The 27686-nt window shown below is 41.4% G+C and overlaps 1 protein-coding gene across 11 annotated transcripts in view; it reads right to left on the reverse strand.

The window, feature by feature from the left end:
* LOC116046942 (teneurin-3) overlaps positions 1-27686 on the reverse strand; it is a 293082-nt gene that overhangs the window by 158757 nt on the left and 106639 nt on the right. For all 11 annotated transcript variants that reach the window (XM_031295419.2, XM_031295418.2, XM_031295417.2 and 8 more), the window contains one exon: positions 5545-5812. In XM_031295419.2, coding sequence (XP_031151279.1) covers positions 5545-5812 — 268 coding nt within the window. The remainder of the gene's footprint in view (positions 1-5544; positions 5813-27686) is intronic.

Here is a 27686-nt window from a genome sequence, read left to right on the forward strand (position 1 = left end):
CATCCCCCCTCTATCAATCTATCAGCATCCTCCTTTTTTTCTCTCAGGGAATGAGACAAAAGAGAGCAAGACGGAAAAAGAAGAAAGACTGAAAAAAAAGAGTTGGCTACAAATTGTCTGGTGAATTAAAGGTCAAGGTTAAAGTTACCCTCATAAATTGTGTGTGTGTGTGTGTGTGTGTGTGTGTGTGTGTGTGTGTGTGTGTGTGTGTGTGTGTGTGTGTGTGTGTGTGTGTGTGTGCGCGTGTGTGCATGTGTACTAGGCTTTTATAAGAATATAAAACTACACCAGGGTTCATAGTTTGGCTGTCCCAAAACACACATACACACACACACACACACACACACACACACACACACACACACACACACACACACAAACACACACCCCAAATGTTGGGAGTAACAAAGGCGGACAGCTCTCCATCTATCAATCCGTCACTCTTCTTTTCTCTATAGGTGAAAGACATTAACGAGAGCAGGACAGAGAAAGGAAGGAGTGACAGAGGGAGTGGAAATTGTCCGGTGAACAGAGGGTCAAGGCTGCTCACATAAATTGTGCGTGTGTGGGTGTGTGTGGGCATGTGTGTGTGTGTGTGGACAGCTTGGGGGCAAAAGGCCTTTATACAGTCGCCAGCATAATGTGAAACTGCAAGAGAGAACCGTGATTGTTAAAAATTCTGAAAACTGTGAGGGGAATTTGTTTTCAACAAAGACAGAAAGAGAGCAACAAATAGTTCATTGAACAGGGATCCAGGGTTCAAATGATCCAATAAAACCTGTGTCACAGCTGAAAGGAAACACACACTGACCTCGGAATGCATTCAAAGGCGAAAACTGCGATTAGAACTCTAAAGGTCTAGGAAACTAGCAATGTAAAACGCTTCAACAAAGTAGCTGTGTACTTGGATTCACAGTCTGCCTTAAGAGATTGTGAATTGCAGGGAACAGATTAAAGTGATGTCAACTACATGATGTCCACTAATAATCACACCCCTACATCTTGTGCTGCTCTCACCTCTATTTGCCAGCCATTTTTTTTATGTAAAACTTTGTCCCTTAAAGACTTATGATATCTCCGGTAAAAGCGCTCTGCGAGTGCACTTTTCCAGTAGCCTGGCTCCACCCTCCTACCTACTTCCGCTCATTTTTCATTTCCCTTCAGTTCCCCCTTTTGGGTTTGTGGTATATTCTTGGGTTTTCTCCGGCCAAATATTTGTAGGTCCAATCAGCTAACAGAGGGAGTGACTGAGAATGATGACGTTGAGGACGTGCACTAGAAAGATGCGAGCGAAGCCATTCGGTCCGTTGTGGCAGCAACGCTGCCGAATATCCAGAAGTTAAAGCCGAAGCAAGAACAATCTTTGCTGAGTTGTGTTAGTGGCCATGATGTTGTGGCCCTCCTCCCCACGGGGTTCGGGAACAGTTTGATTTTCCAGCTCGCTCCGTTAGTGGTGAAGTAGTTGGCTAAAGCTATCGCTAGCAGTGCTAATGCTAATAGCCTTGACGGTCTCCCCTCTTGTTGCACATGTGCATGGCATACGTCACGACCAAACGTTAGCGATTGGTTATGGCAGATCCAGAGTGGCTCTGGGCAGATCCAATAGTTTTAAACTTCAACAGAGTACCCGCCTTCAAGGAAGTTAACACTTGTCAATGGAGAGAGGCCAGACTCTCTGTACAAATGAAATGTACAAGAGTCTGGTAGGACCAGGCTACTTTTCCAGTCCTTTAAAGTAATAAAATACAACTTTTTCAGTTGTGCTGCTCCCTTTAAGGCCCTGACACACATAAGCGACCGTCTGCCGTCGCTCCAAGTTGGGCCAACAGTGAGCGACCGTCGCCCTAGTTTGTGCGGTGTGTGTCCTGCACCGTTGCCACGTGTCGGCCGTCGTCACCCTGAATAGCCAATCTATCTAATTGGCTGTTCAGCTTGAAAACAGCAGTGAGGTAAGCAAACGACTGTAAGAGGCTCTTCTCATTTTTCATCTCATCTGATCAATCCAGTACACAGAGCTGTCAAAACTGGTAAAAAAAATGACGTTCGAATTCTCTAAAAAACACATATGTTCGAACAATGGAATAACCATTTTTGCACATTATGTCCATAAGATGGCAAATGTATGTACAACGAGATACATAACTACTTGTGTAGGTATATTTAGTTCAACAATGACTTGTCTTTTAAAAGATCTCTACATACCTACACATTACAAAATAAACTAGTGTTAAAAACTAATGTCCTATACAGTGAAATTTCTCCATCTCTCTGCACCGCTAAGCAATTAGCCCCCCTATCAAGCAAGCTAGCTTACTAGTCAGCTGGCCCACCACTAAATTAGTAAAATGTAACAACTTAATGTTTCATTTACACACGCTTGTCACATTGTAGGAAAGCACATTGCTATCGCCAGATAAGTGACAATTTTGTCCAGCTAATTTTCTGTAGCTAGTGTAGGATGAGGGCAGGTTAGGTGGGTGGAATTAGCAAGCTAACTAGCCAGCAGCGGGCCATTCGGTTTTGGTCCCTCCACTCCAGTCCCAATGTAGGGAGACTTCTTTGCCGAGAGAACAGATGACAGCCCGGGAGAGGGACAGTCTGGTTAGCCATCTCCCGGTGTCTGCTGTTTTCCTGGTGGGGAGTGAGCGCAGGGGGGACCGTAGGCTCCTTTCGGTTCTGCTGCTGCTGATTCGAGCAAACGCTGTTTGTTGTGGGTATCATAGCAACGTTATCTGGTTTCCCTTTTTGAATGAAATAGATTACTGCCACCTGCTGGTATGGAGAGTTATTTCCTTATGTGGTACTTGGTAGTCTCTGCGTTGTGTGTGTTCCAGTCCTATTTTTTGGCCAAGACAAAGGCGACGAGGGCTTTCGTCGCCACTAGTGCCTGGCCGTCGGCTTGGTGTGTCAGGGCCTTTATATCATACACTAAAATTCTAACCCATTAAGTATAAGAGGGCCCCTGTATTCTGAGAAAATGTTCATACACAGGAAATGTTTAACAATTTCAAATAAATATAAAGATGATACATAAAAGTTCATTCTACATAGTTTCTTTTATTGTTACAGTAAGAAAAAATTCAGGAGCAGCACATCTCATTTCACATAAGTGAAGAAGTTTCAGTAGACTTTGATGATTTACACAGAAGAATTTAATTAAATCTCCAATTGAGGAGAAATTAGGATTGCACAGTTCAGTGTGGGTGCCACCCCAACTTCTGAAGTTCCCGTCCTCCTGAAGGAGTATTTCAACTTTTTAAAGTTTAGCTGAACCTTCAATGTAAACAAAGATATTGCAGGCGCCGTAAACACTTTTGCTTAACCAAAATTCCTCAGCACAGTCAGAATGTGTTAAGTATTTACTTCCTCCATGGCCTAGGCAGGATGAGGCAGCACTGTGTTATCATACAGCTCTACCGTCATCTATGGAGACACAGAGTTAAAGTAATTCTCTGCCTGGAAATGTTATGAGGTTATGTTGGACACTGTCCTGAGTGAGAACGGGGTACCACTGTTTTTATAACATGAGTTCGTAAGGTGGAAATTCCACCACATTTATAATGAGCTAGAGCATGTTAGTTCAGTGCCTTTGTTGGCTGAATGTCATACACATATCACATTTTTTTAGACTGGCATCCCTCACAATACAAACACATTTGGGGTGGCAGTCCATTTCACTTTGTCATATAGTCAAGTACCAATCAATGCCTCTTCCTTTAAATCTTTTATCAAGCCCAAGATCTCTAATGAATAAATATTAGATTAAACTGTTTGACATTTTCCTTTTATTTAAACAAGGGTCTGGCAGGAGAGTGCACCACTATCTTTTCTGTAAATTTGGGAAGATCTCCATGGCACAGATGATGAAGTGCTAATTCTGTTTCAATTATAATACTGGTGTCACTCCACATGATGTTCATAATACATCACACAGAGGCTGCCTCGCACATTAACAGTGGAGGCTTGGAGTTGGCACAAATAATTGATATTCAGCATTTGAATACAAAACACCACAGCAACAATTGTTTAGGTTTCAGCCAGACCATCCTTACCAAGAAAATGGCCACATAGGTTGATTGTGCAAGAAGCTCATAACGACCCATATTTATGTTAGCAGTTAGGTGTAAGTGAGAAAGTTAGGTGACAAAGTGACCAAACAAACAGGACTTTCAGTCAGGAGACCGGGGTTCGTGTCTTGTGTGAAACCAACAATCACTTTTTTAAATCAACTGACTTTTATGACGTAACGTAGGTGCGTCTGTGACGTAGTTACGTCCTCATTTTAGTAGCTTTACGTGACTTATTTTAAGTCAAACCCTGATCTTTTCCTAACCCTAACCTAAGTATTTGTGTTGCCCCAAACTTAACTATTTCCATTTCACAACATTAACAACATTAACTATGTGTAACTATGTTAAATAGAACGGTCACATTGTTAAAACTGCCGTTGTGGGGCCGTAACACTGCGTTAAAAAGAGTGCTCCTATGTCATTTTTGAGTCATTGGCAATCAACCTAATATGTCGTTTAGGTATGCAGATGTGTAGATTTCACCAGATGTACAGTGCTGGGATAAAGCCTGACATCAGGCGCATGGCTCTCCTCTTCCACTATCTCCGCTATCTATTTAGCAAGGGCACAGTCGCTGCATCCGGGGCTCAGCGCCGCCAGTGTGATTGGTTTAAAGAAATGCAAACAAGCCAGAGCATTTTTCGCCTGTCCCAGACTAGATCAGCGTTGTAGCCAGACCATACTTCAGCACTGACACTGTGCTGTGGAGATAAGTCTGACTATGTGAGATTAGGTTTAACTTGAATCAAACATTGTATTAGTCTGCTCCTAATACTCCTCTAGAGTAATGGATTTTAACACCTTTGGAATTATTTATTGACCCTTCAAATTAGAATAAACTCTAAGTAGAGTTTCATACAACAAAATGATGTTTGTCAGAATGGAAAAGACCGGATCAGGATTGGCCTCATTGCTTATCTCATCTCATTATTAAAATGTAACTACATTCACTACACAACCTGATCACAGAAGAGACACCAACATGAGTGAGTCAAGCAGGCCAAACAAATTGACAAAAGGATGTCATGCCTAATGTTATGTATTTCTTTTTAGAATAAAAAACTAAAAAAATGTTTTATTCAAGTTTTAGTTTGATTGGCTGTGACTCTTGGTTTCCAGTTTGGGTACCTGTTACACTAAACCTTCATTTGTTTGTGATTTAGCATAACATTACCTTTCATATTTGTCTTTTTAAGGGTGGATAATCATTCGGACTGTATAGGTGAAGTATGCTGCTTGAGTAAACTTGTGTTGGTTGTTCAAAATTCAGGTCCTCCCATTTTGAGGACAGCCCCACTAAGAGCCAGTGACTAACATCACTCCATCATCACTGTCACCATAAACAGCAATGCTGACCCTGGTGACTACAGCTATGGCTCTTTTGTGTCAAAGTTAAGGGCTAGTGCAGAACATACTGAAGAAAAATGGCATAGGCAGATGAAAAGTAAGATAGGGTATTAAGAAGTCAGTTTACCTTGTTTCCAGAGGCACATTGCTACCCAGCACCCAGCTGTCTTGCAGCGGGACGCTCTCGGGGGGCGTGGTCTGCAGCTCGGCTGGTGATTGGCCGGCCACAGGGGCCGGGCTTCCAGTAGGAGGGGTTAGCTGACGCGTAGAATTCAGTGATTGGCCAGCGTGGTGCGTGGAGCCCAGGGATTGGTTGAGAGCTGTTATTGAGGGCTGCTGGCGGTGGGGCGGAGGTACTGGAGGCAGGGTGGAGCCGTGGTGATTGGATGGTTGCTCTGTCAACAAGAAAGGAGAAGCATGTTTAGAGGGATACTTGTCTTCGTTCTGCTTTTATAGAGTGACGGCACACTTTTTATACGCCTCCACTTACAGAAGTGATTTTCTCATTCAATATCTCCATTGATGTTTCATAAAATGCTTATATAAAGAGTTTTAAGCCCGGAACCAAGCTAACTACCTACGAGATGAATCCTGACCATAAAACATTTGATTTGGCTCAAAGGAAAATTTTGAAAACAGCCAAAAATGCAAAGACAAGGTACATAAACGATCATAGACTTCAATGGTAGCAGTTCGCTATATCCGTTCGTGGGTTCCCAGGTGCGGTAAACATTTCCATGGTAACAGCGAGCTTTACCAATCAGAGACGTCGCTGTTATGCTTAGGATTGTAGGTAATGTAATACTTCTCCATGACATTGCGAATAAAACATGTTATTCTTAAAACAAGGTTGGTATTATAGTGCCTTGTGTTTTCTACATAGGCATAAACCTTCGTTTCACAATCTCACAGCTTGTGGTCAGTCTACCTTTAGATATTATGGCTAATAATCAAAATGTTATGGGGAAAATAAATGGAATTTTTACTTCCGGAACCACACTCAAGCTCTATTACACTTCAACTTATCCGTATCCAGTTTAGTGCTGTGGGGAAAACATATTCTATTATATATATTATATCCAACACAGACAGGAGCAGAGTCTTCGCTTTTCAAGTCAGTTTGTGCCTGCCTCTCACGTTGCCAGGCCAAAAAATGCAATTTGTGGGCTTTGGAAGGATGGTATTTTGGAGGTTTTTTTCCTTTGAGGTTTTGTTACAGAGCTGGCATTGGTAACTAAGCGGTTTATTGTTTGTTTTAGGGAGAGTGTTTGTCCTTAAGGACCAGGGGACCTGTCCCCTCAAATCATAAATATATATCCACTTCAGATCACATATCACCGTCCAATCAAACACAGTGTCTTATCTGTAAGAAAATATAATTGATTCTTGTGACAGACTATCACAGACCTTTACTGGTTATCAAAGTAAATGTGAATATCTGTGAATATCTGTGATGCTGTAATTGGCAGGAATCTACCTATGGTGCCTGTAGCAGTTCAAGCTGTTGAGACTTTAGCAGTGACTTCTTAGAGTCAGACAGCTCCCCTAAATACATCAGCCCTGAGGCAACAGATGGACAGATTGAAGATGCCGAGAAAGATCAATGGCAGACCTTTAATTTTTATATAGGTGGTGGCAATGAAATTAAATACAAAGTCAAAAAATGTTCTGAGATTCACCTCTATATAGTGTTCTGTGCGTGTACATGTCCGATTTTGTGTGCGCCCCAGAGTCCATTTATGGCTCAAAATGTGACATTATGATGTTATGTTTGAGTGGCTGTTCTAAGTGAGAATATGTCTATTAACTGACTCCAAACCTTTGTTGTTTTCCTCTAAATTCACACACACTGCCACCTTGTCCTTTGATTTCCTTTCTGTTATATTATATAGCCCTGAGGTGCTGTTCCCCACAGCAAACAACCACTAGAAGAGTCTGTCAGTGTCAGATGAGATTTAAATCAAATGTATTACAGTTATGAATAAATTCAATGGAAATGGCTCTATCTGCTGATAAACATTTCTTGAATCTTGATGTCATGCTGTTCCTTTTAAAGATCATCTAAGACAAATGTAAGAAGAAAAGCTTGTAGCTGTCAAATTCAGCATTTACCGATTGTGGGCTTGGATGTAAATTTCCCTGCGGTCAGGGCCGGGGAGAATTATGACCCAATCCTTTCCTCAGCTCAGCCCAGCCAGCCTGAATACTGATCAGTGATTGGCCTTCACAAAACCCCACTTCGTTTTTGTAAAAATATTTGTTTAAAGTTGACCTGGCTTCAACTTTTCTCTGCTGTTTTTTTCCCCCATTGCTTTTTGGCTCCTTTTCTGTCCTCAGGGTGCTTTGAAGGAAATGAATGGCAATGCTGGTATTTGATTTGCATAAAGAGCATCACGTCTCCATTTCCCAGCCCTGCTGTTATTCATTCTCCACTGCCCAAATAGAAAGCAAAAGGAGAAAAGGAGTGATATGTGCAGGAGAAGTAGGGTGGGATTTTTGTTTGTGTTCGCTCCACCCCTCCCCCTCGCTCTCTTTCTCTCCATATGCTGTTTTGCCGACTTAGTAATTACTCCACTTATACAAACCTTCAAGGCTAAATGCTGAAAGTCACACACACACCACACACACACACACACACACACACACACACACACACACACACACACACACACACACACACACACACACACACACAAAGTCAGGATTTTCTGGATGAGTGTTCAGGCATCATTAACAAGTCTACATCTGTGTGTCATCACTGCAAATGTAAATCTAAACACCTTTTATTCACTCAGATGCTGAAAAACAACACACAGACACATCACTCTGGGTACTGTTTGCCTAAAAAAAGTGATGAATGAATCTCAATGAGAGGGAGGCAGGGAGATTTATCGCCCTAGCTGACAGTCAAAAAGTCTTAATGCAGCAGAAAAAAATCACTCACTTGTGTGTCAGAATCAATGTCCCATTCGATCTTCCAAAATACTGTATCTCTGGTCTCTATGTGGGTGGTACTATTAAGCCTAATGTCAGAATTTGTATTCTTTTACCCCCAAAATACTTTAAAAAAAGTGTTAAATTTGTGTATGCACGATTTGTTCAGTGTGTGTGACCTCAGCGATGACGTCCTTGTGTGTCTAAGTCCAAACTGTGTAACGCAAAAGGGACAACATGCATGCGTGCATGGACCAACTCCTTTACTGTAATGAGTATCCTAATGTATGGGACACAGGCCTTCTATATTGAAGACAAACATTAAAGTCACATCCCAGTTTCAACTTGTGATTTTTGTAAAATCATTTTCATGCTTAGATAACAGGAATACGCAGTAAAAACTGTTTTGTAATCAAACAAAGTATTATGTATTTAATCTAAGAGCACTTCACAACGCTGCTGAGAGCAACTTTTACAGAGGAATAAGAAGCCCATTTCTAAGCATGATGTTGCTTGACTCAGCCCACAGTGATTGGTTGGTTGGAGACTATTGTGAGAGTGTCTGTGAGCAGTCTTCATGTCAGGAAAGAAAACCTAATTAAAAGCAATGAAATGGCTAGCAGTCTGTGCATTTTCATGTTGTGATGAAGCTGATTCTGGTTATATGTAGAGTAGTCTCACATTACCAGACCTTCCTCCACAGCGCTACGGAGGAAGGTCTGGCTAGTCCACACAGCATTCCGGGATGGGAGAAAAAACGTGCTCTGGTTTATTGGCATTTCTTTAAAGTGCATTTTTAGGCTCATAATTGTATTTAGAGGTTGTACCAGATTAGGTTTACATGGTTTAATTTTTAAAAAAACACCATATTTTTGTTGTACTGCACATTGCTGCAGCTCCTCTTTTCACCCTGTGTGTTGAGCTCTCAGTTTTAGCTACAGAGTGAGGCATCGCACTTCTGTTCCATCTTTGTTGGGAGTCGCACATGCTCAGTACCTAGGTAAGGACTACTAGCCAGTCAGGAGCAGAGTATGAGGGCGTGCCCTGACAGTACCTAGGTAAGGACTACTAGCCAGTCAGAAGCAGAGTATGAGGGCGTGCCACGCTAGCAGCTAGGTTAGCATTATAAAGTGTGTCACAAAGTGACCACGTTTGTCTCTGAAGTAAAGGCTGGACTACAATAGAGCTGTTTGGAGCAGTTTGTGAACAGTGTTTTCTGTTGGAGATGGTAAGTCCCTTTGGGGTGGACTTTGGGCTTTTTCACTTTATAAACCTATTACATGCACAAAAAAGATATATAACACAATAAAGGAAACGGAAAAAGCCAAAAAGCATAATATGAGCACTTTAAACCAATCACAATTGTCTTGGGCGGAGCTATGTGCCAGACGGAGCCATGGTGCCTCTGCATGTGTACGTTCAAAAGTAGTTTTAGCCGCTCAACAGAAAACTCAGATTGGACAGATAGTCTAGCTAGCTGTCTGGATTTACCCTGCAGAGATCTGAGGAGCAGTTAACCATCGTCCTCAGAAATCCACCGGAGTTTAGAATTCCATCACAAAAAAAGCGGAAGGTAACGTGCATCCGGCCGAATGAACGACGTCCGGCGGAATTTCCTGAAGCAACGGAGCAATCCCGGGAGTGGAAAGTCGTGGATATAGACTATATGTAGAGTCACAGCCTGCAGGGACACAGCCTGCCCACTAAGTGACATCCAAATGGGTCTGTGATGCGTCTCAAACAGCAGCCTCAGCCTGGACACTGACACCAAAAATCACCTGTCTGTTGATGCTTTTTCTGGTTGGTAAAAATGTCTTAGTCTTCTGATGATTACCTGGACCTGCATCACATGTATAGCATCTACACACAGATATCCAATAATCCAGCTTTTTCTTTGTAGTGAATGTGAGTATAGATATGGCATTTATGTGTGTGTGTGTGTGTGTGTGTGGGTGCGTGTGTCTTCAGCTGACAGACAGAAATGTTCTGTTTCGTGAACTACCCTTCAAAAAACCTAGAAGTTTTAAAAATAGAGCTGACACAGCCGTTATTTTTAGGATTTACCCTATATCAGTCAGTAAAGAGCTACTTATAGCCTTCAGGAGTTTTGTGAAAATGGCCCCTGAAGTGTGACATAAGTCATTAATCGTCATTTGCCATAAAAAACAAATTGACATAGTCTCTAAATAGTCTCTTGTCTGATTTGCATCCAAGATCTTCCTCTATAGCATCAAGGCAGCCTTGGTCATGGCTTCCACAGTCATAACTCATACAGTTTGTAACGACAACAAAACAACAACAAGTTATTGATAACATGCGCAGGTACAGCAACTAGTTAAGCTCAAATAATTATCCGTCGTGTATACGGAGGAGAAACTGATCTGTAGTGAATTATGAACTGCATATGTTGAGAATAAAGTCAATACAACATTCAAGGGCAATTAAAACACAGCATCATGAATATCAGGGCCACATGTTCATCTTTACCAGTCAAATAAGAAAGTTATGTGACTTGCATATAGACACCCTGTGGTGTTTTGGTTCTACCTACTGAACCCCTCACATGGTCATTAAAATACACTGAACAAAATTATAAATGCTTGTTTTTGCCCCCATTTTTCGTGAGCTGAACTCAAAGGTCTAAGACTTTTTCTGTGTACACAAAAGGCTTATTTCTCTCAAATATTGTTCATAAATCTGTCTAAATCTGTTAGTGAGCACTTCTCTTTTGCCGAGATAATCCATCCACCTCACGGGTGTGGCATATCAAGATGCTGATTGGACGGCATGATTATTGCACAGGTGTGCTTTAGGCTGGCCACAATAAAAGGCCACTCTAAAACGTGCAGTTTTACTGTATTGGGGGGGGTCTTGAGTGGGCAAATGCTCACTTTCGATGGCGTCTGGCACTTTGGAGAGGTGTTCTCTTCACGGATGAAACCTATAGGGTTAGGGTTAGGGTAGAAGTGCTCACTAACACAGATTTAGACACATTTGTGAACAATATTTGAGAGAAATAAGCCTTTTGTATACACAGAAAAAGTCTTAGATCTTTGAGTTCAGCTCATGAAAAATGGGGGCAAAAACTAAAGCGTTTATAATTTTGTTCAGTATAGTTTCTTCCTCCCCTGCAGCTCTGTCATGGAAGATATATTTGTGTAACTATAAATTAGGTCTGTGAGACGGGTGGACTTCATTTGATTTTTTAATACAAACTTAGTATCACTTCCACATATAGTTTAAATAACTACTACACGATAGGACAAATTGTAAGTTACTAGAGTTCAAATCAATTTCCCCATGTTCAAAAATAATCACCAGGGACGAAACAGTCTATTGTTAAATCCTCCTTGGGCTGCAAATCAGAAAATAAGGCACACAATTGTCTATTACAGCCAAGTCCCAATCCCTGCAGGACAATAAGCAATCAGGTCACATATATGCACACGCACGCACATACGCACACAAACACACACACACACACACACACACACACACACACACACACACACACATACACATACACACACACACACACACACACACACACACACACACATAGATGAGAGCGAGAGTGAAGAGAAGGAGAGGGCAACAGACCTTGAAGAAGTACAGCTAAAGCTATGCAAATCAATGACGAGACCAATGAGATTGGTGGAGTGATAAGAGATGAAATTGTGTGTTGAGGAAAGCCAGTTCCCTTTATATGTATGGGAGGTTTCATTTTCTCCACGCAGTGCACTGTAAATTACAATTCAATTCAATTCAATTGTATTGTACAGTGCACTGTACAATACAATTGAATTGAATTGAATTCAATTCAATTGTACAGTGCACTGTAAAATGCAATTCAATTGTATTTTACAGTGCACTGTACAATTGAATTGAATTGAATTGAATGCACTGTAAAATACAGAAAACTGGGGCCATCTGAATGGAACTCATGTGTCTTGCAAAGGGGGAGAATAGCACTGTGGGCTCAACGGCAAATGAATAAATGATCCGATAGTAAGAATGCAAGCTCAATTAATTTAACAAAGGTTCTCATTTAAAAAATAAAACATTTCAGAAACAAATGAAATCCCTGACATTTGCCCATGGCGCTGATGCTACAGTATAGTGTAAATATTGTCAAATGCAGTTTGACACAGTTTTCTATAATATCATCTAGCAAATACAATTTGTAATACTTGCAGCAGGCCAAAATTGAGCAGGATTCGTGATATCCATACTTCTAAAAAATTAATTTTGAAAAACCTTTCTTAAGATGCATTTGTCAGATGCACAATCGAGAATATTGCTTTTACATCAATTAAATGTTACTTTATCTTAAAATTTGAATTCTTGTAAACTCTTTGGCAATGGGCCTTTTTTGATACAGTTTTGAACAATAGGCAACTGGAATAGATATTGTTAACCCCCAAATGTAATCATGGCACACACACGCACGCATGCGCACGCACACACACACACACACACACACACACACACACACACACACACACACACACACACACACACACACAGACACAGACACACACACACACACACACACACACACACACACACACACACACACACACACACACACACACACACACACACACACAAGTCATGTCCACCAAGATTAATTTAGAACAAAATCCATTAACAGAGGGTATTTTAAAATGAATTCCATCTCCCAGTTTAAGTAAAATCCATGCACACAATCAGTGGTGTGGAGAGGCTGCAGCCTTCTGTGTCAGCTCCCCACAACAAATCGCAGTGTGGAAAACAATAATGGACCCAGCTACTTTAGGACTCCAATTCCCTGATTATAAAACACAAGTATCTGTCAGGCATCTCGTTGATTAAACATGAGAAAGCCATTACTGCCATTCATTTTATTTTATTTCAGTGTGTTCAGTATTCAGTGTTTTCACCCAGATGTTTTGTCACCAAAAAATATCAAACAACTTAACACTAGTGATGACAATAATAAAACATAACTAACTATATCAGAACATATTCATACGTCTGTGGGATGAAACTAAAACAAAAGAAAAGCTGCACGGACATCAGGACTGTTAATGGACACTGATCAGAAAACATTCCTTACAAGTTTGTTGAATAAATGATTTACCTCTTTTTTTGGATCTTAATGAACCTTGTCTTCCTAGCCAGTAATCTCATTCCACCTAGAGGTGTCTTGGAACAGACGATTACCAGCACGCTCTTATACAGTAGCCTATGTCCCGCTGGGAAAACCATTATCTGAATATGAGATGATGAGCTAACTGTGGTGTCCAGTGGTTGCTCTGTAGGCACTCGGCCTTTAGTCATAGGTATACCACAGCACAACAGTGCCAAAATCAGGTGGTCTCACTCCCTCTCATTGCTTAATTACCTCCCAGAGGGACTCTGCTGTGTGCTTGAATTAACAAGTGAAGACACATACTGTAAGATGAGCTGAAAGGACATTTGAGAAAGAAGAAAAAAAAAAAAGGAACAGAAAGCCTCAGTCATGCTTCTGTGATCCTCCTGGAACTGCTCTGTGTGTACATAGTGACCATGCTGTAGTTACAGTATGGCAGGACAAATGTTTTGCAGCAAAAGTGTGAACCCTCAGGGTATGATTTCACTCCAGAATACACACACACACACACACACACACACACACACACACACACAGTTCTCTCAGTGTGATGGACTGATGTGTGCACAGTAAATTGCCATCTCAGTGGAGCAGTGAGGTTGAGGGAAGAGGTTATTTGTCAAAGGCAGAGCTATGACACGCTTCACTATGACTCTATGTCTCCACGTATGGATGTCTATATGCCTGTCACTCTCACTGTTCTTGTACAGCAATTAATCTCCCTCTGCATAACTACCTTTCCAGTATCTATCTCTCTCTCTCTCTCTCTCTCTCTCTCTCTCTCTCTCTCTCTCTCTCTCTCTCTCATAAACCAAGTCAAATATTATACATTTCCCTCATCAGTGTTTCCAGGGTTTTGTACACTCAAAAAAAGTTGCTCTCTTTTCTAAAAAGAAATATTCTTTGGAATATAGAGCCATGGAGAACTTTTGTTCTGAAAAGTTGTGTTTGATTTTGTTGCTATTTCTTTTTTTTATTATTTTAAGGCCAATTGAAGCCGGGGTCAGGGTTTGTGTTAAACTCCATCACTGTTGATAGAAAATTGAACAAGGTGAGAAGAAAAGAGGATACAGAAAGAACAGGAGGTGACACAAGAAGTCAATTAAAAGTTTCAGAAGCAACAACAATGGTCAACAGAGTTTAGACGAGGTGGACAGAGAACAAGGTGGACTGAAAGAGAGGAACAGCAAGAGGTAAGACAGGGAGGGTAGGAATGAGAGATTTCGGGGAGAAAAAAAAAAAAAAAGAATAGAGAATAGATCCTGGGAAAAGTAAAAGGCTCATCGACACAGTAAAAGAGGTCAGTAGAAGAGTTAAGACTCGTGGTTTTTGAAGCGTGAAAACTCATTCCACCTCTGGACTCCCAGCAAGGAGAGGGGAGTAAGGAAGGCCTCTCTCCCCAGCCACGGGCTGCCTTTGTGAGGCATGTAGGTGGAGAGTGCCCCTCTCTGCTCAATGACCCACACCAGGAAAAAGGATAGAAAATAAAACACAGGAAAAGAGAGACAGAGGGCGCAGAGATGTTTTGAAGGTGGGATCATTCCAATTCCATTGAGACAGGCGCAGTATTACACTGCTACACAGATCAGAAATACTAATCATATTACATATGTTTTCAGCCAATGCCAAATTACAGAGAGCGTAGGCTGTGTTTTCTGTTTAAAGAGGTAAAACACCATGCGAGAGGCTTACAGTTTTGTTCCCACAAATAAAAACACGCCAGCACTGTAATGATGCCATTTGTAACAACATGAATTCTTATGAACAGTTCATAATTAGACTATGAAAACCCAAAAGTGACGGAAAGTAAAAGGTGTGCATTGGGCACAGAGCACATACTAATCGGCACACAGACATATTGTAATCAATGTGCTCAATACAAATGTTTTAGTAAAAGGCAATACAGCAGATAAATCTTGTTAAGTAAGGTCAGGTATAGACTTTTAGAAAAATGAGCTGCCATGGATTGTGTCTGGCTGACTGAAATTAGCACTCAGACTCTTCTCATTCATGAGACATAATGCACTACACCAGCAAAACATGACATCATGTTGCTTTTACAAGTGCTGTCTGCATCAAACACAACAAGAAGTTACATTTGCGGCTCTAAGTCTATGTTTAGATGGAAACGATCTGAAGAGAAAACGCAAAAGTGGCGTTGCGTTCTCACTTTTTATTCCGCGTTTAGACAAGCATTTTGGGGGGGAAATCTGCGTGCATATGGTGACGCAAAAGTGTGTGAAATTCGATGTAGTATGCACGCTAGGTGGCACTGCCACACAACACCACCAAGGCCGCGCGCCTAAGTAGAACCTACTTCTCTCCTTAGTAGTGCGAAACAACAAAAGCTGACAATTTTGTCTGGAAAGATGAGGAGGTGGAGTTGCATGTTTGTCTGATGATGACCGGCACAGTTGACCATGATAAGCCACAGCACAGCACCCACGGGAGCACTACCAATATCCTGAGCCTCGCAGCCCTTCAGCCGCTGCTTGAGAGCGAGAGGCAGCAGGCAGAGGAGGCTGAAGCAGACCCTCCTCTGCCCGCTGCCACTCTCTCTCTCTCTTTCTCTTCATCCGCAACATTGTAGCCTACTCTGGCTCAAATGAATAGCCTACATATGGTCATCGAACTATAACAACCTCATCCACATTGTCGAAATCATTTAAATATTGAGCCATTACATTGAAAATCTTTTAGATAACAGGAGCCTATCATTTCTGTAGCCTACTCCGTAACAACAGACTACCTGGACGCCTTTTTCTCGTCTCTCTCCACACCGCTGTCTTCAGACTTTTGTGTTTTTACCCTTTAGACGGGAACGCGACGGTGGAGCGTTTTTAAGATTTCCACTCTGGAGGGTGGTTTCACTTTTTTTTGCGTTTTTAAACCCTAAAAACACCGTCGCCGTATAAACGAAAGGCACATCTGATAAAATATTTTGTCGTTTTCACCCGCGAGCGTCATCATGTAAACAAGGCCTAAATTTGAAACTAAAGCTACATTTTAAAGTTACAATCTGTTTGTTCAAGCAGCAATTACGAGCCATATTTACGTTTATAATGGCGGCACCCACTAGTAGCCACAGTAATTATGACAGGAGCAAAGCAGGAAGTAATATGACAAAGTATTAGAGTGCCAAACTCTGCTTAAGGTGACAGGTTGGGGGTGGTAGAAGGCTCAAACAAACACAGGACTTAGACCCAAGAGAAGAGACCGGGGTTCATATCCCGTTTAAAAGTAAAAGTAAACAGCAAAATGTAAACTGTAACTTGTTACTTTACTGAACAAACAAAACTACGTCATGTTCTGCGTCACGTGCGCAACTGGAAGTGAACTAACGTAACAGATGCACTGATTTTGAACCCAAACCAAATATAACTAAACATAACCAAACTGCGACTGTTTCACAATGTTAACAACATGTTTAAAAAATAAGACCATTACGTTCTCTGGTTCAGATATGAGGACAGAAAGCACTCCTGTGGATCGTATTATAGGGTAAGAATAAATGACCGATATTGTTGCCTATATTCCCCTTTTAATTGCAAAATATACTGGCAGACTAATTATACTACTATATTAAACTAATATTCTTTTACCAAGCAGACTGGTCTTGTGTAAGTCTCTCATTGATGGTCTTCCTCAGCCTATTCAGAATTTTCCACCCAGACAAAAAAAAGAAGGAAGTATATCATATTAGTCCTGGGTAAACTGCTCTGTGTCACTTTATATTTTAGAGCTCTTAACGAATTAGGGCTGGCCTTCACAGCCGATTCTCTGGTAGCCTCCAGCCTATTGCTCACTCACAACCACATCAGGAACAAAGCGTGATGCAGCGTACATGAACTATGCTTTAAAAGTCTGGACCGCTCTCTCTGAAGATATTAAAAAAAGCCTAGACTGTGGATTTTACTTTGATTATTCAACTTTGTCTTTCGATTGCATTTTTGTAAATGGACTGTATTTATATAGCGCTTTTCTAGTCTTAACGACAACTCAAAGCGTTTTTACATAGCACAAGAACCATTCACCATTCACACACATTCATACACTTTGACAGAGGCTGCCGTACAAGGTGCTACCTGCTTATCAGATACACATTCACGGGAGCAATTCAGGGTTCATTGTCTTGCCCAAGGACACTCCGACATGGGACTGCAGGGCCCTGGATCGAACCGCCAACCTTCCGATAGGGGACCACGGTAGGGGACCGCTCTACAACCTGTACCACAGCCGCCTCTTGTATCGTTTGTCTCATCTTCCTGCCTGTCTTTTTAACTCAGTGCACTTTGACCACTTTGAGCTATATTTTATGAGAGGTACCTTACAACCAAACCATATTATTATTATTAATACAAACAGCACATTGGAAGTGCAATATGGCCTTGAAAAGGGGGCAAGAAAACAAAGGATTGAACTAGTGGGGAAACTCCCTGAGAGCTGTGAGACCCTCCAATACCACTGTCAACAGGATGAATTGCAAAGCCTGAATTGATTAAGCGAAAGTAGCATGTGTGTGTCTAGCACAAGGAGACAGCTCTGAGCCTCAGCTAAGAATATGAACCGGCACTCGGGTCATCTGCAGATGAGCTAAATGTTTGCTAAATGCAGATGTTTCTCTCCAAACTAGGCTAGAAATATAACACTGTGTATGAGAGTGGTAATGAACAGAAGTGATTGCTGAGGCTGAGATGAAACATCACTGGAGTTGGTTTACATTAAAACGAACAAATGGCTGAAGCCATAATTCTGCTATTTAGCCAACAGAAACAAATCCCATTCCAGTCTGTTATTGGGGCATCTGTTTAAAGGGGATGTACTCAACATTCATAACATTAAAACCCATATTTTGCTATGCAAAGATAAAGTGGAGTAAATAGGGGGCCTCGCATACAAACGTGTGTTAGTGTGTGTGTGTGCTCTTTCTCCCCACTTCTCGCCAGTAACTCCTGTGCTGTAAAATTGGTGTTTTCATGGCCACTGCATTTGACAATACACATCTCCTTTTAAATAAAAAAGAGACATGGAGGGAAAGAGAGAGAGGGGGAACGGAGGGAGGGGAAGGACAAGTGAAGACCCGGAGAAAGAAACTAAAAGTGACACACGTGAAGGTATTAAGGCAAAGTGAAAGGAGAAGGAAGAGAGGAAAAGAAAGCATGAAATGAAAACATAATGGGATGCAGCAAAGAAGGCAAGGAAAGAATGTGAGAGGGAAAGGGTAGTCCGTCACAGTGTTTCTACAACAGGTTGGCCAAGACTGACAGTTAGTACTCAGAGACCCCTTTAATGCCAGTGTTAGCATCCCAGTAATCCTCTTAGACACAAGCAGCCCTGGGAAGGGATTTCACTAGATGTAATTTAAGCTACAGTAGTCTACATTTTATAAAAAAGAAAGAAAGTGGGGCCAGATTGTATTTACCTACGTGAGTTTCTGGTGCTATTATAGAGATGGCTAACATCTTTTCCACACAGGAATCAGTGACTTGGAACTTTCGACACATTCGTGTAAAATACGGATGCTTGGTCATGTGCCTTTGGTGTTTGTTATTCACGCTAATAGTCTCCTTTAGCGTCGGGACGGACTGACTGACATGCAGCACAAGAACGGGACAGTTAGGTTTAGGAAAATATGGTGGGTGGGCTGACAAAATGTACATTTCTGTGTCACGCGGGACAAGAACGAGACATAAACCCCAGTCTCCTGGGTGAAAGTCCTGTGTTGTTTGACCCGTCCATCCCCCCAACCTGCCTCCTTACACAGATCTTCAGTCTTTCACACTACTACTAACTACCTTTGTCTCTCTTAATACTATGTCATCTTACAGCGCCGCGGTGGAGCTACCGCTCTGCCCGGTGTGTTCCTTACAGACGCTAAAGGGGGATTTTTGCGACACTGACCAAGCGTCAGTATTTTACGAGTTGGGAGTGAGAACGGGCTGGTAACTTTCAAGTTCTATTTGAGATTTTATGAACCGTGACCTCCTCGCAAGAACCCTCCAAATGAGGAGTTATGACAAGAAAGGAAAGTGACATAACATGAACGAGAGAAGACATTGCAGCAGTTTCCTGGACATGTTGCTCTCACAAAATCAAATATCACAAAATATTGCAATTCCTAAAAGGAAAAAGCACAACCATATCTTTTTTGTAAATCATAATATTCATTTAAATAAATGAAAGTAGACCTCGGATACACTACTGCTGTAATGACCAATTTTCTGATTAAAATGTAAGCTATATTTTAATCTGGGCTGATATTTGCATATTTTAGTAGCGAATCGCACCATGATTACCATGCGTCTAGCTCAGAATGAATGAGTCCTGTTGAGTGCGTGGGGTGCCAGAAACATAACAAACAAGCTAAGCTTAAATTGGTGTCAATTCTGTACATCTGAGTCAAATGTCTATGCTGTTTTGTAGCCTTTTCTCCTGTCTGTGACTCATCACAAAGAGAAAAATAGCACAGAGGTCACCTTTCTGGGCAATTACACTTTGTCCTGTTAGGAATGAAATGTAATACGATATCCTGAACAGCAAAGTGTGAGGGAATCCTTCCAAAGACAGCTGGAACAATAACAGCTGAACCTCTGCACTACAGCATGTCTTCCTAGAAACAGATCAGTGCACCGGCTTTATGGGTGAAACAGTTCTCAACACAATCCAAAAACAGCAACCTCTCTGTAACTTGTTAGTCATATTCAACATTTTCATCCAAAAACATATCTGATAAAAGTGGTCCATTCAGTGTTCTATTTATTTATTTATTGGCAGAACAATATTGATATCTAAAGAAACATGAGGCTCAAATAAAGCAAGATTATCTCGTGGTCATTTTCTATTCTCACCATGTCGAGAAGAAAAAAATATTGAAACCGCTTTTGTACTAATATTTATTCATTTATTTATTAATGCTCCTGAATTGGTTGACTTAAATCTTATCAGGCACCCCATTGCTGTGGTAATTTGGATAACTAATGCTGACCTTACGACTTTTGAAGTGACCACTGTCGCAGACTCATTTCCAATATCGGAATGAAATCCTGAGAGTCTTGCTAGAGTTGAGGCGCGCTCACGATTGTCTTACTATCGCGAGGAATGTAATTGTGACGTATTGCCAAAATATTTGAGGAGGTTGAGGTATGGCTGGATGCACAAATCATCTAAATTTGACCCAGGAGACTGCAGTTAATACAATTTCATTCAATCATGACCACAATCTTTCTCTAACCTGACCTTAACCAGGTTGTTTCTGTTGCCTAAACCATAGTGGTGGAAGATCAGGAACCACTGTAACTAAATGTTGTTGTAGGGTTCATAGCAGGGAAGGAATTCTACAAGGGCCATGGGCCGCTGTGTCTCCTCAGTGTGGCCTTACGCCCCTCTAAAAATGATATGCCTTGCAGCCACAGTGGCCTTGATGCCCCGCCCGCAACGCTCAGTCCGAGTCAGTCTTTTTCCCGTCTTGACATGAAGTATTGGTAGTAAAGTTAAATCACGTGAACATTGTCAACAACAAATGGGTGCACTCCCTCCAGCACCAATCAGGAGTTGTTTATGGTTGCTATGGCTAAGCTAAATGCTAAAGGGGGAAAGTTGCTGATTTCCAACCCTCCAACGGGAGTTTTACCGGCAGATAAAAGCAGACCTCCTCGTAATGCCGCCATCCATCTGCATGTACGACAGAACAGAAAATTTGCAACTTCCCATTAAATTACCAGCTAACGCTAGCGGTAGCTAGCTAGCTTGGTTACATTTTTCAAAACAAATCTAGTTGTAGTGTTGCAATGTGTGACCCTGCAAGATCCCCAGTCTTGACATATTATGACATTAGATGTGAGATGATTGTCTTTAGATGTGAGATGGTGTCAGAGTCTTTTCAAAGTCTGTTCAAAGTCTTGTAGTGTCTGATAGGCATAACACTGCTAATAAAGCTCATTTGGGTGGGAATGGAGAGCAAAGAGAAGGAAGGGACTTAACTGAAGATAGAGAAAGTGTTAGTGATGGTTACAAAGAAAACATTAATAAAAGGAGGAAGTAGAGAGATAAAGCATCAATATCTGTCCGTTTCCTCTCCTTAAATTGATTTGGACAAAATACAGGAGAAACTCCATCTCCCTTCTCCCTTTCATTGCTGTCATGGCTCGATTTCCATCTTTTCTTTCTCTCCCTCCATATTTCTCTCCCATCGCCTCCCTCCTACTTCTGCCATCCTCTTCATTTGACCTCCTCTCTTACTTTCCTTTCCTCTCTTCCACTCGGTTATTTAGTATAGGCAGCTGCAGCCTTTTCAGAGCCTCTCATCAGTCCTCCACATTTCTCACTCCTTATTGTAGCACCAGTGCACTGACCCCTCATCCACCCTCCCTTCCCTCCCTCTCTCTCTCTCTCTCTCGCCCTCATTCTCTCATTCATTTTCTCCTGCCAAGTCAGCTCTCGGTGCCCTGTCGCTCTCTCTCTCTATCTCTATCCATTCTTTTACTCTCTAGCTCTGGCCAAGTCGTTAATATGGAAGACAGTGTTCCTCAAAGCCACAGGGTCTTCCTTTCCTTTTTCTATTTTACTCTTTCATCTGTTTTCTATCCTTTTTTTTGTCCTCAAAGCCACCAGGACTTTTTTTGAACGTATGTCCTACTCTTTGTTTCCATATTTCCATCACATTCACGTGCTTTGCTCTCCCAACCACTCTCAAAATCAAATTTGCTTTATTGGGTTGGGTATTAGATGAAACATATTGCCAGTGTACTGAAATACAATTGAATCTCAATAACAACCACACCATGAGTGCCAAGTCCCTTGAGGCTACAAGGTTCACTCTATGAAAATTGCTGGACGGAGCGCACATACTGACCATTTTGCTATCGTTAGAGTTTTAACATGAGCACAAGGGCTAAAACAGAAGCTTGTCTGGAGGGTGATGCTTAAAAAGAGGATGTGGGACCCATTCAAATCAAAACGGTTTTACCCATGGGACCATGTCCTCACTAAATTAGTTGTGTCTTCAAACAGCTTAAAACAACCTAGTCTATATCTACACCTTCCACATCCGGGATTGCTTCGGTGCCGCCGAAAATTCCGCCGTATGTCCTTCTTTTTTTTACCTTACGCCTGCTTTGTGTTGGCGTTCTAAACTCCGGTGGATTTATGAGGACCATGGAGATCTATAAAGAATATTGTCATTTAGGTTTGGTGGCCTGTTGGCAAATCACCAAAAGAAAAAGAAGACTGCATTTAAAACCGTCACATTCAATCTGTGACTTACAAAACCATGTCTTTTGTACAGCTACACTCATTTCTGCTTTCAATAACTGAGTCTGGGATTTTCCTTTCAAGAGCAACATATCAAAGAGCTTTTACTGTGTTGACTAGTAGTAATTTATAGAAAAAGAAATGTTCAGGTGAATGGTACACACTGTTGACAACCAAGCTAAACTCAGTTATAATTGCTCTGCTTCCATTATATGTGTAGTGGCAGGTTTGTTTTGACCTATTATATTTCATAGCAGTGAGTCCTTTTCCAGACAGATGAGAACAGGCTTTCCATACTGACCCTGGGAACAGAGAGTTGTTGGTCGATATGCAGGCTAAATAACAGGGAGAACAAATGCATTTAAATGATAAAAAATAACATAAGTATACACTGGCCGTGCTTCCATTTATTCTGGCTCAGATATGACATTTTTAACTGACACATGCAATGTCAAGATGGTTAAGGCTAACGCCTGCTTCATACTCTACCAATGTGTACCAAGTGTATACTGTACATACGTAAGCTCTCTGCTCATTCAGCAGATGTGAGTAAATTGGCGTCTTTGGGCCCAGTCTGTGGTTTTAACCCACTAATCCACACAGCGGAAGCAAAGCCAACGTTACCCTGGAGTGAGGTATTTATACGTATAAAAGCGCTTTGAAACGATAAAGAAGTAACATCTGGAAAATACATCAAGAACGCAAGAGGGACATTAATAAGAGGGACATTATCTCCATTTATATTTGATTGGTTGGCAGTACTATTTATTCAGCATCCCTACCTTAAAACATGCTGTAGCAGATGTTGGCATCAGGTTACAAATTCTAGACATATTTGGTCAAGGACACCAAAAACTTTCCCTTGATTGCTCTTTTTGGCAGCAGCAGCAGCATTCTTTTACAAAAAAAAACATTTTCCAGAGTTTCTGCAGGTTTCACCAAGTCAAATTTAAGACAAAAACGTTTTAAGACCATTATGAATGAAATTAGGACCTTGATCACGACATCAACTAAGCCCTAAATAATTTTTTTCAAGCCAACTATCGCTAAACTTACACTTCCCCATAACTGAAACCCGAAAAAGACTCCAATAACACACACACAAAAGCTGATTTGCTGCCATATAAGTTGCATGTTGGTCTCATTTGTAGTCATAATACAGGGAATTATTTTTTGCCTAGCGACAGAAAGAACTACAACACCACAGAATTTAAAAAAAGAGCATTAGAGGTAGCGTTACATGGACGTAGGAAAATTAAGACCTGTTTAAAATGATTTAAGACCTACAACACAATACTTTAGTGAATTTAAGACTTTTTCAGGCCTACAATTTTTTTTTGCTCATATTTTACATTTTATCCATCCATCCATCTTCGTCCGCTTATCCGGTATCGGGTCGCGGGGGAAGCAGTTCCAGCAGGGGACCCCAAACTTCCCTTTCCCGAGCCACATTAACCAGCTCCGACTGGGGGATCCCGAGGCGTTCCCAGGCCAGGTTGGAGATATAATCTCTCCACCTAGTCCTGGGTCTTCCCCGAGGCCTCCTCCCAGCTGGACGTGCCTGGAACACCTCCCTAGAGAGGCGCCCAGGGGGCATCCTTACCAGATGCCCGAACCACCTCAACTGGCTCTTTTCGACTAACTATGGTTAACTGTAGAGGTCGACCGATTAATCGGCCGGCCGATTAATCGGCCAATTTTTGGCAATTTTTTACATAATCGGCATCGGCCAATATCAAGCCGATTAATAAGCAGGCGCATCTGCAGGCAGCCTAGTGTTAAAAACATGAATAGGCGACATTTTTTACAGCACGCCCAGACCAGCTGCCTCCAGCCCCTCCCCTCGTGAATTCTTGCGCAGTGTGTCTCGCACAGTCACTTCAGGTTCAGACACTACCGTTAGCAGTAGCATGTTGCTGGTGTTCTTGCCTTGGGATTAACTGTACTAATAAAACCGTACAAAACGGCCACACCGCTGTGGAAGCTCCCCGAATATCATTTATCAGAGTCTGGTTGTTACCCCTGTCCGTGGCAGTCTCATCCACTCCTATAACAGAGTTAACTCAGCTAACCGCTAACCGCTAACGGAGCTAATCGTTGCTAACAGAGCCTTCAGTTCTCCGTTCCTGTAGGCTATACATTAACTGCATCTATGGACTCGAGCACGAATAAAACCCTTAATTTTATTAAATTGGCTGGATGAGTTTTAAATTACAACTAAGAGTTGTTTGAATGACAGAAATCTGCTCAGATAAGATCCTAATGAGTTCAACAGGACATGTAGCTAGGCTAACAGTAGGGTCCCCAAAACACAGATAAAACACTTACAAATGAACAATGATCTAACAAACAAGGTGAACTAGAATTGACTTTAGAGAGCCCTAGCCTTATGTGATTCAACAGGAGTTAGGAGGAAAAAGTGTTGAGATTAATTATATGACACTTTCTGTGAAGCAGATTTGTATTCTCAGAAGTTTAATAAATGCTGATAAGTGCACTAAACTTTATTTTTTCATTGAAAGGTTTATTTGACAATGTTTATTTTCTTCTTACCTGTTTCGTTTATTTTATATATTTTTCATACATTATTTATACAATATAGGCTACAGTATGTTTTTACATTATACATTTTTAAATGAAGTATAGGCTACAAGTGTAGATTGGTGAAGTGTTCAATAAATGTTTTTGTTGAGAAATTCTGTGTATATTAGTGTTACATTTTATCTTTCAAATAGAGGTTTAAAAACAAGCACATATCGGCCAAATATCGGCCAAAATAAATCGGCAGCATTAATCGGCAATCGGCTGACCCTGATTTCTAAAGATCGGCATCGGCATCGGCCAGAGAAAACCCATATCGGTCGACCTCTAGTTAACTGCTCATCAGATCTCTGCAGGGTAAATCCAGACAGCTACCTAGACTATCTGTCCAATCTGAGTTTTCTGTTTCACGACTAAAACAACTTTTGAACGTACACGTTCCACCAAAACAAGTTCCTTCCCGAGGCTATTTTACAGAGACACCGTTGCTCTGTGCGGAGCTTAGCGCCGCCCAAGACAATTGTGATTGGTTTAAAGAAAAGCCAATAAACCAGAGCACGTTTTTCTCCCATCCCGAAATGCTGTGTGGATTAGCCAGACCTTCCTCTGCAGTGCTGTGGAGGAAGGTCTGGCAATGCGAGATTAATAATAATGTGACCTAGCAAAATACTCAGACACATGGAAAACGACCCATCATTCACAATTAAGCCCTGCAAATCTCTAAAAGTTAAGCTGAAAAACAATAATAGCTTTCGCACCAAGGATTAGGTTGTCACTCACACACACACGCACGCACGCACGCACACACACACGCACACACACACACACACACACACACACACACACACACACACACACACACACACACACACACTCCACTCTATCTCTTCTGCGTCTCTCTGTCTCCTTGTATGGAGTCTGCTACAACATTTTGATTTACTTAAGTGACTCCATTCTGCAATCAGCCTCAGACATGAGCTGTGTGTTTGTGCCTTTTTCCATTTGTGTGTGTTTGGCTTTAATACCAGCCACCAGCCACTGGCCTGAGGTTCATTAGCCTGATCAATGATTGACTCTCTCTTCTCTTACAATTTTCTTTCAAATAACTTTTCTGCCGTTTGACCCCGCTCTCTGCCTCTATCCTCCATCTAAATCTCATTGATTCTTTCTCATGTCAAGACGGATCCTTTCTTTCTTTCGCTCTTCCTACTCTCCATCCCTTCCTCCCATCGCCGTCATTGATTAGGTCTGGTGTTGAGGAGAAATATGTTTTTTTTCTCTCTCTCTCTCTCTCTCTCTCTCTCTCTCCCTCTCTCATTCAATGGTTCATTGATTAGTTCTGGTGTTGAGGAGAATTGCCTACTTGGTCCCAAAGTAAAAAGCACTAAGTGTTATTCGCGTTTGTCTCTCCGCCTCGGTCTGACCTCCCTTTTGCTTTCAGTATAGACGTTGTCAATAAGCCTTGGCGTCATCCCTCCTGTTTGCAAAGAAACTTGTCTGTTTTGTGTTGTTTTTCCGCTTGGAGCTGATAGCCTTGGCGTCTCTGAGGCATCTAAATGCTGGACGGTGGAGGGTTTTTGGCGTCTTTTCACTCTCAGGGAGAGTTGAGGAGTGGCGAGCTATTACACCGTCTTTGTTCACGTGTCTACAAACAAATGTCACTGCTGGGTTAAAACAGTTTATGGAACTAATACTGGCTTTTTATTGGAAAAGAGATCGGGTGCAGTTTGTCTCATTACTTAAAGTAGGGGTCTTCAATGTGTTTTAGGCCAAGGACCCCTTAGCTAATAGTAGGGCTGTGTATTGGCAAGAATCTGGCGATACGATACGTATCAGGATACATGGGTCACGATTCAATATATTGCAATATATTTCGATACTGTGTGTAAGACGATATATTGGGATTTTTTAAAGTATAATTTTAGAAAAACTAATATTTAAAAAAAAAGACATGCTGTGCCTAAAGGTCAAAGAAGTTTACTTTAGGTAAACAATTCAGGACACAGAAAATGAAACTGCCAGTTTGGGATTGTGGTTTACAGGTTCTTAGTGAGCTAATTTTTTATATGCTAAAGTAGGCCAAAGTTCAGCCATAGCTACATTGTTAGCTTGTAGCAAAAAGTCAGGCACTGTTAGGTAAGGACACTAGTGGTGTGTCTCAGCATAGCCATCTAGTGGTAGGTAGTTTAAACACAACATAAACGTGAACCACTGTCTTTACATGAATATTTTTGCACATAAACTAAAAAAAAAAACTAAAAAAAAAACGATATTGCGTTTTTGAAAATCGATACAGTATTGCTAAATAAAATATCGTGATACTCAAGTGTATTGATTTTTTCTTACACCTCTAGCTAATAGAGAGACAGAGCAGGGACCCCCTACTACATATATAATAAAATTGAGTTGCA

Source organism: Sander lucioperca, chromosome 4 (assembly GCF_008315115.2).
Source record: "Sander lucioperca isolate FBNREF2018 chromosome 4, SLUC_FBN_1.2, whole genome shotgun sequence".
In the NCBI taxonomy this organism is placed as follows: domain Eukaryota; kingdom Metazoa; phylum Chordata; class Actinopteri; order Perciformes; family Percidae; genus Sander; species Sander lucioperca.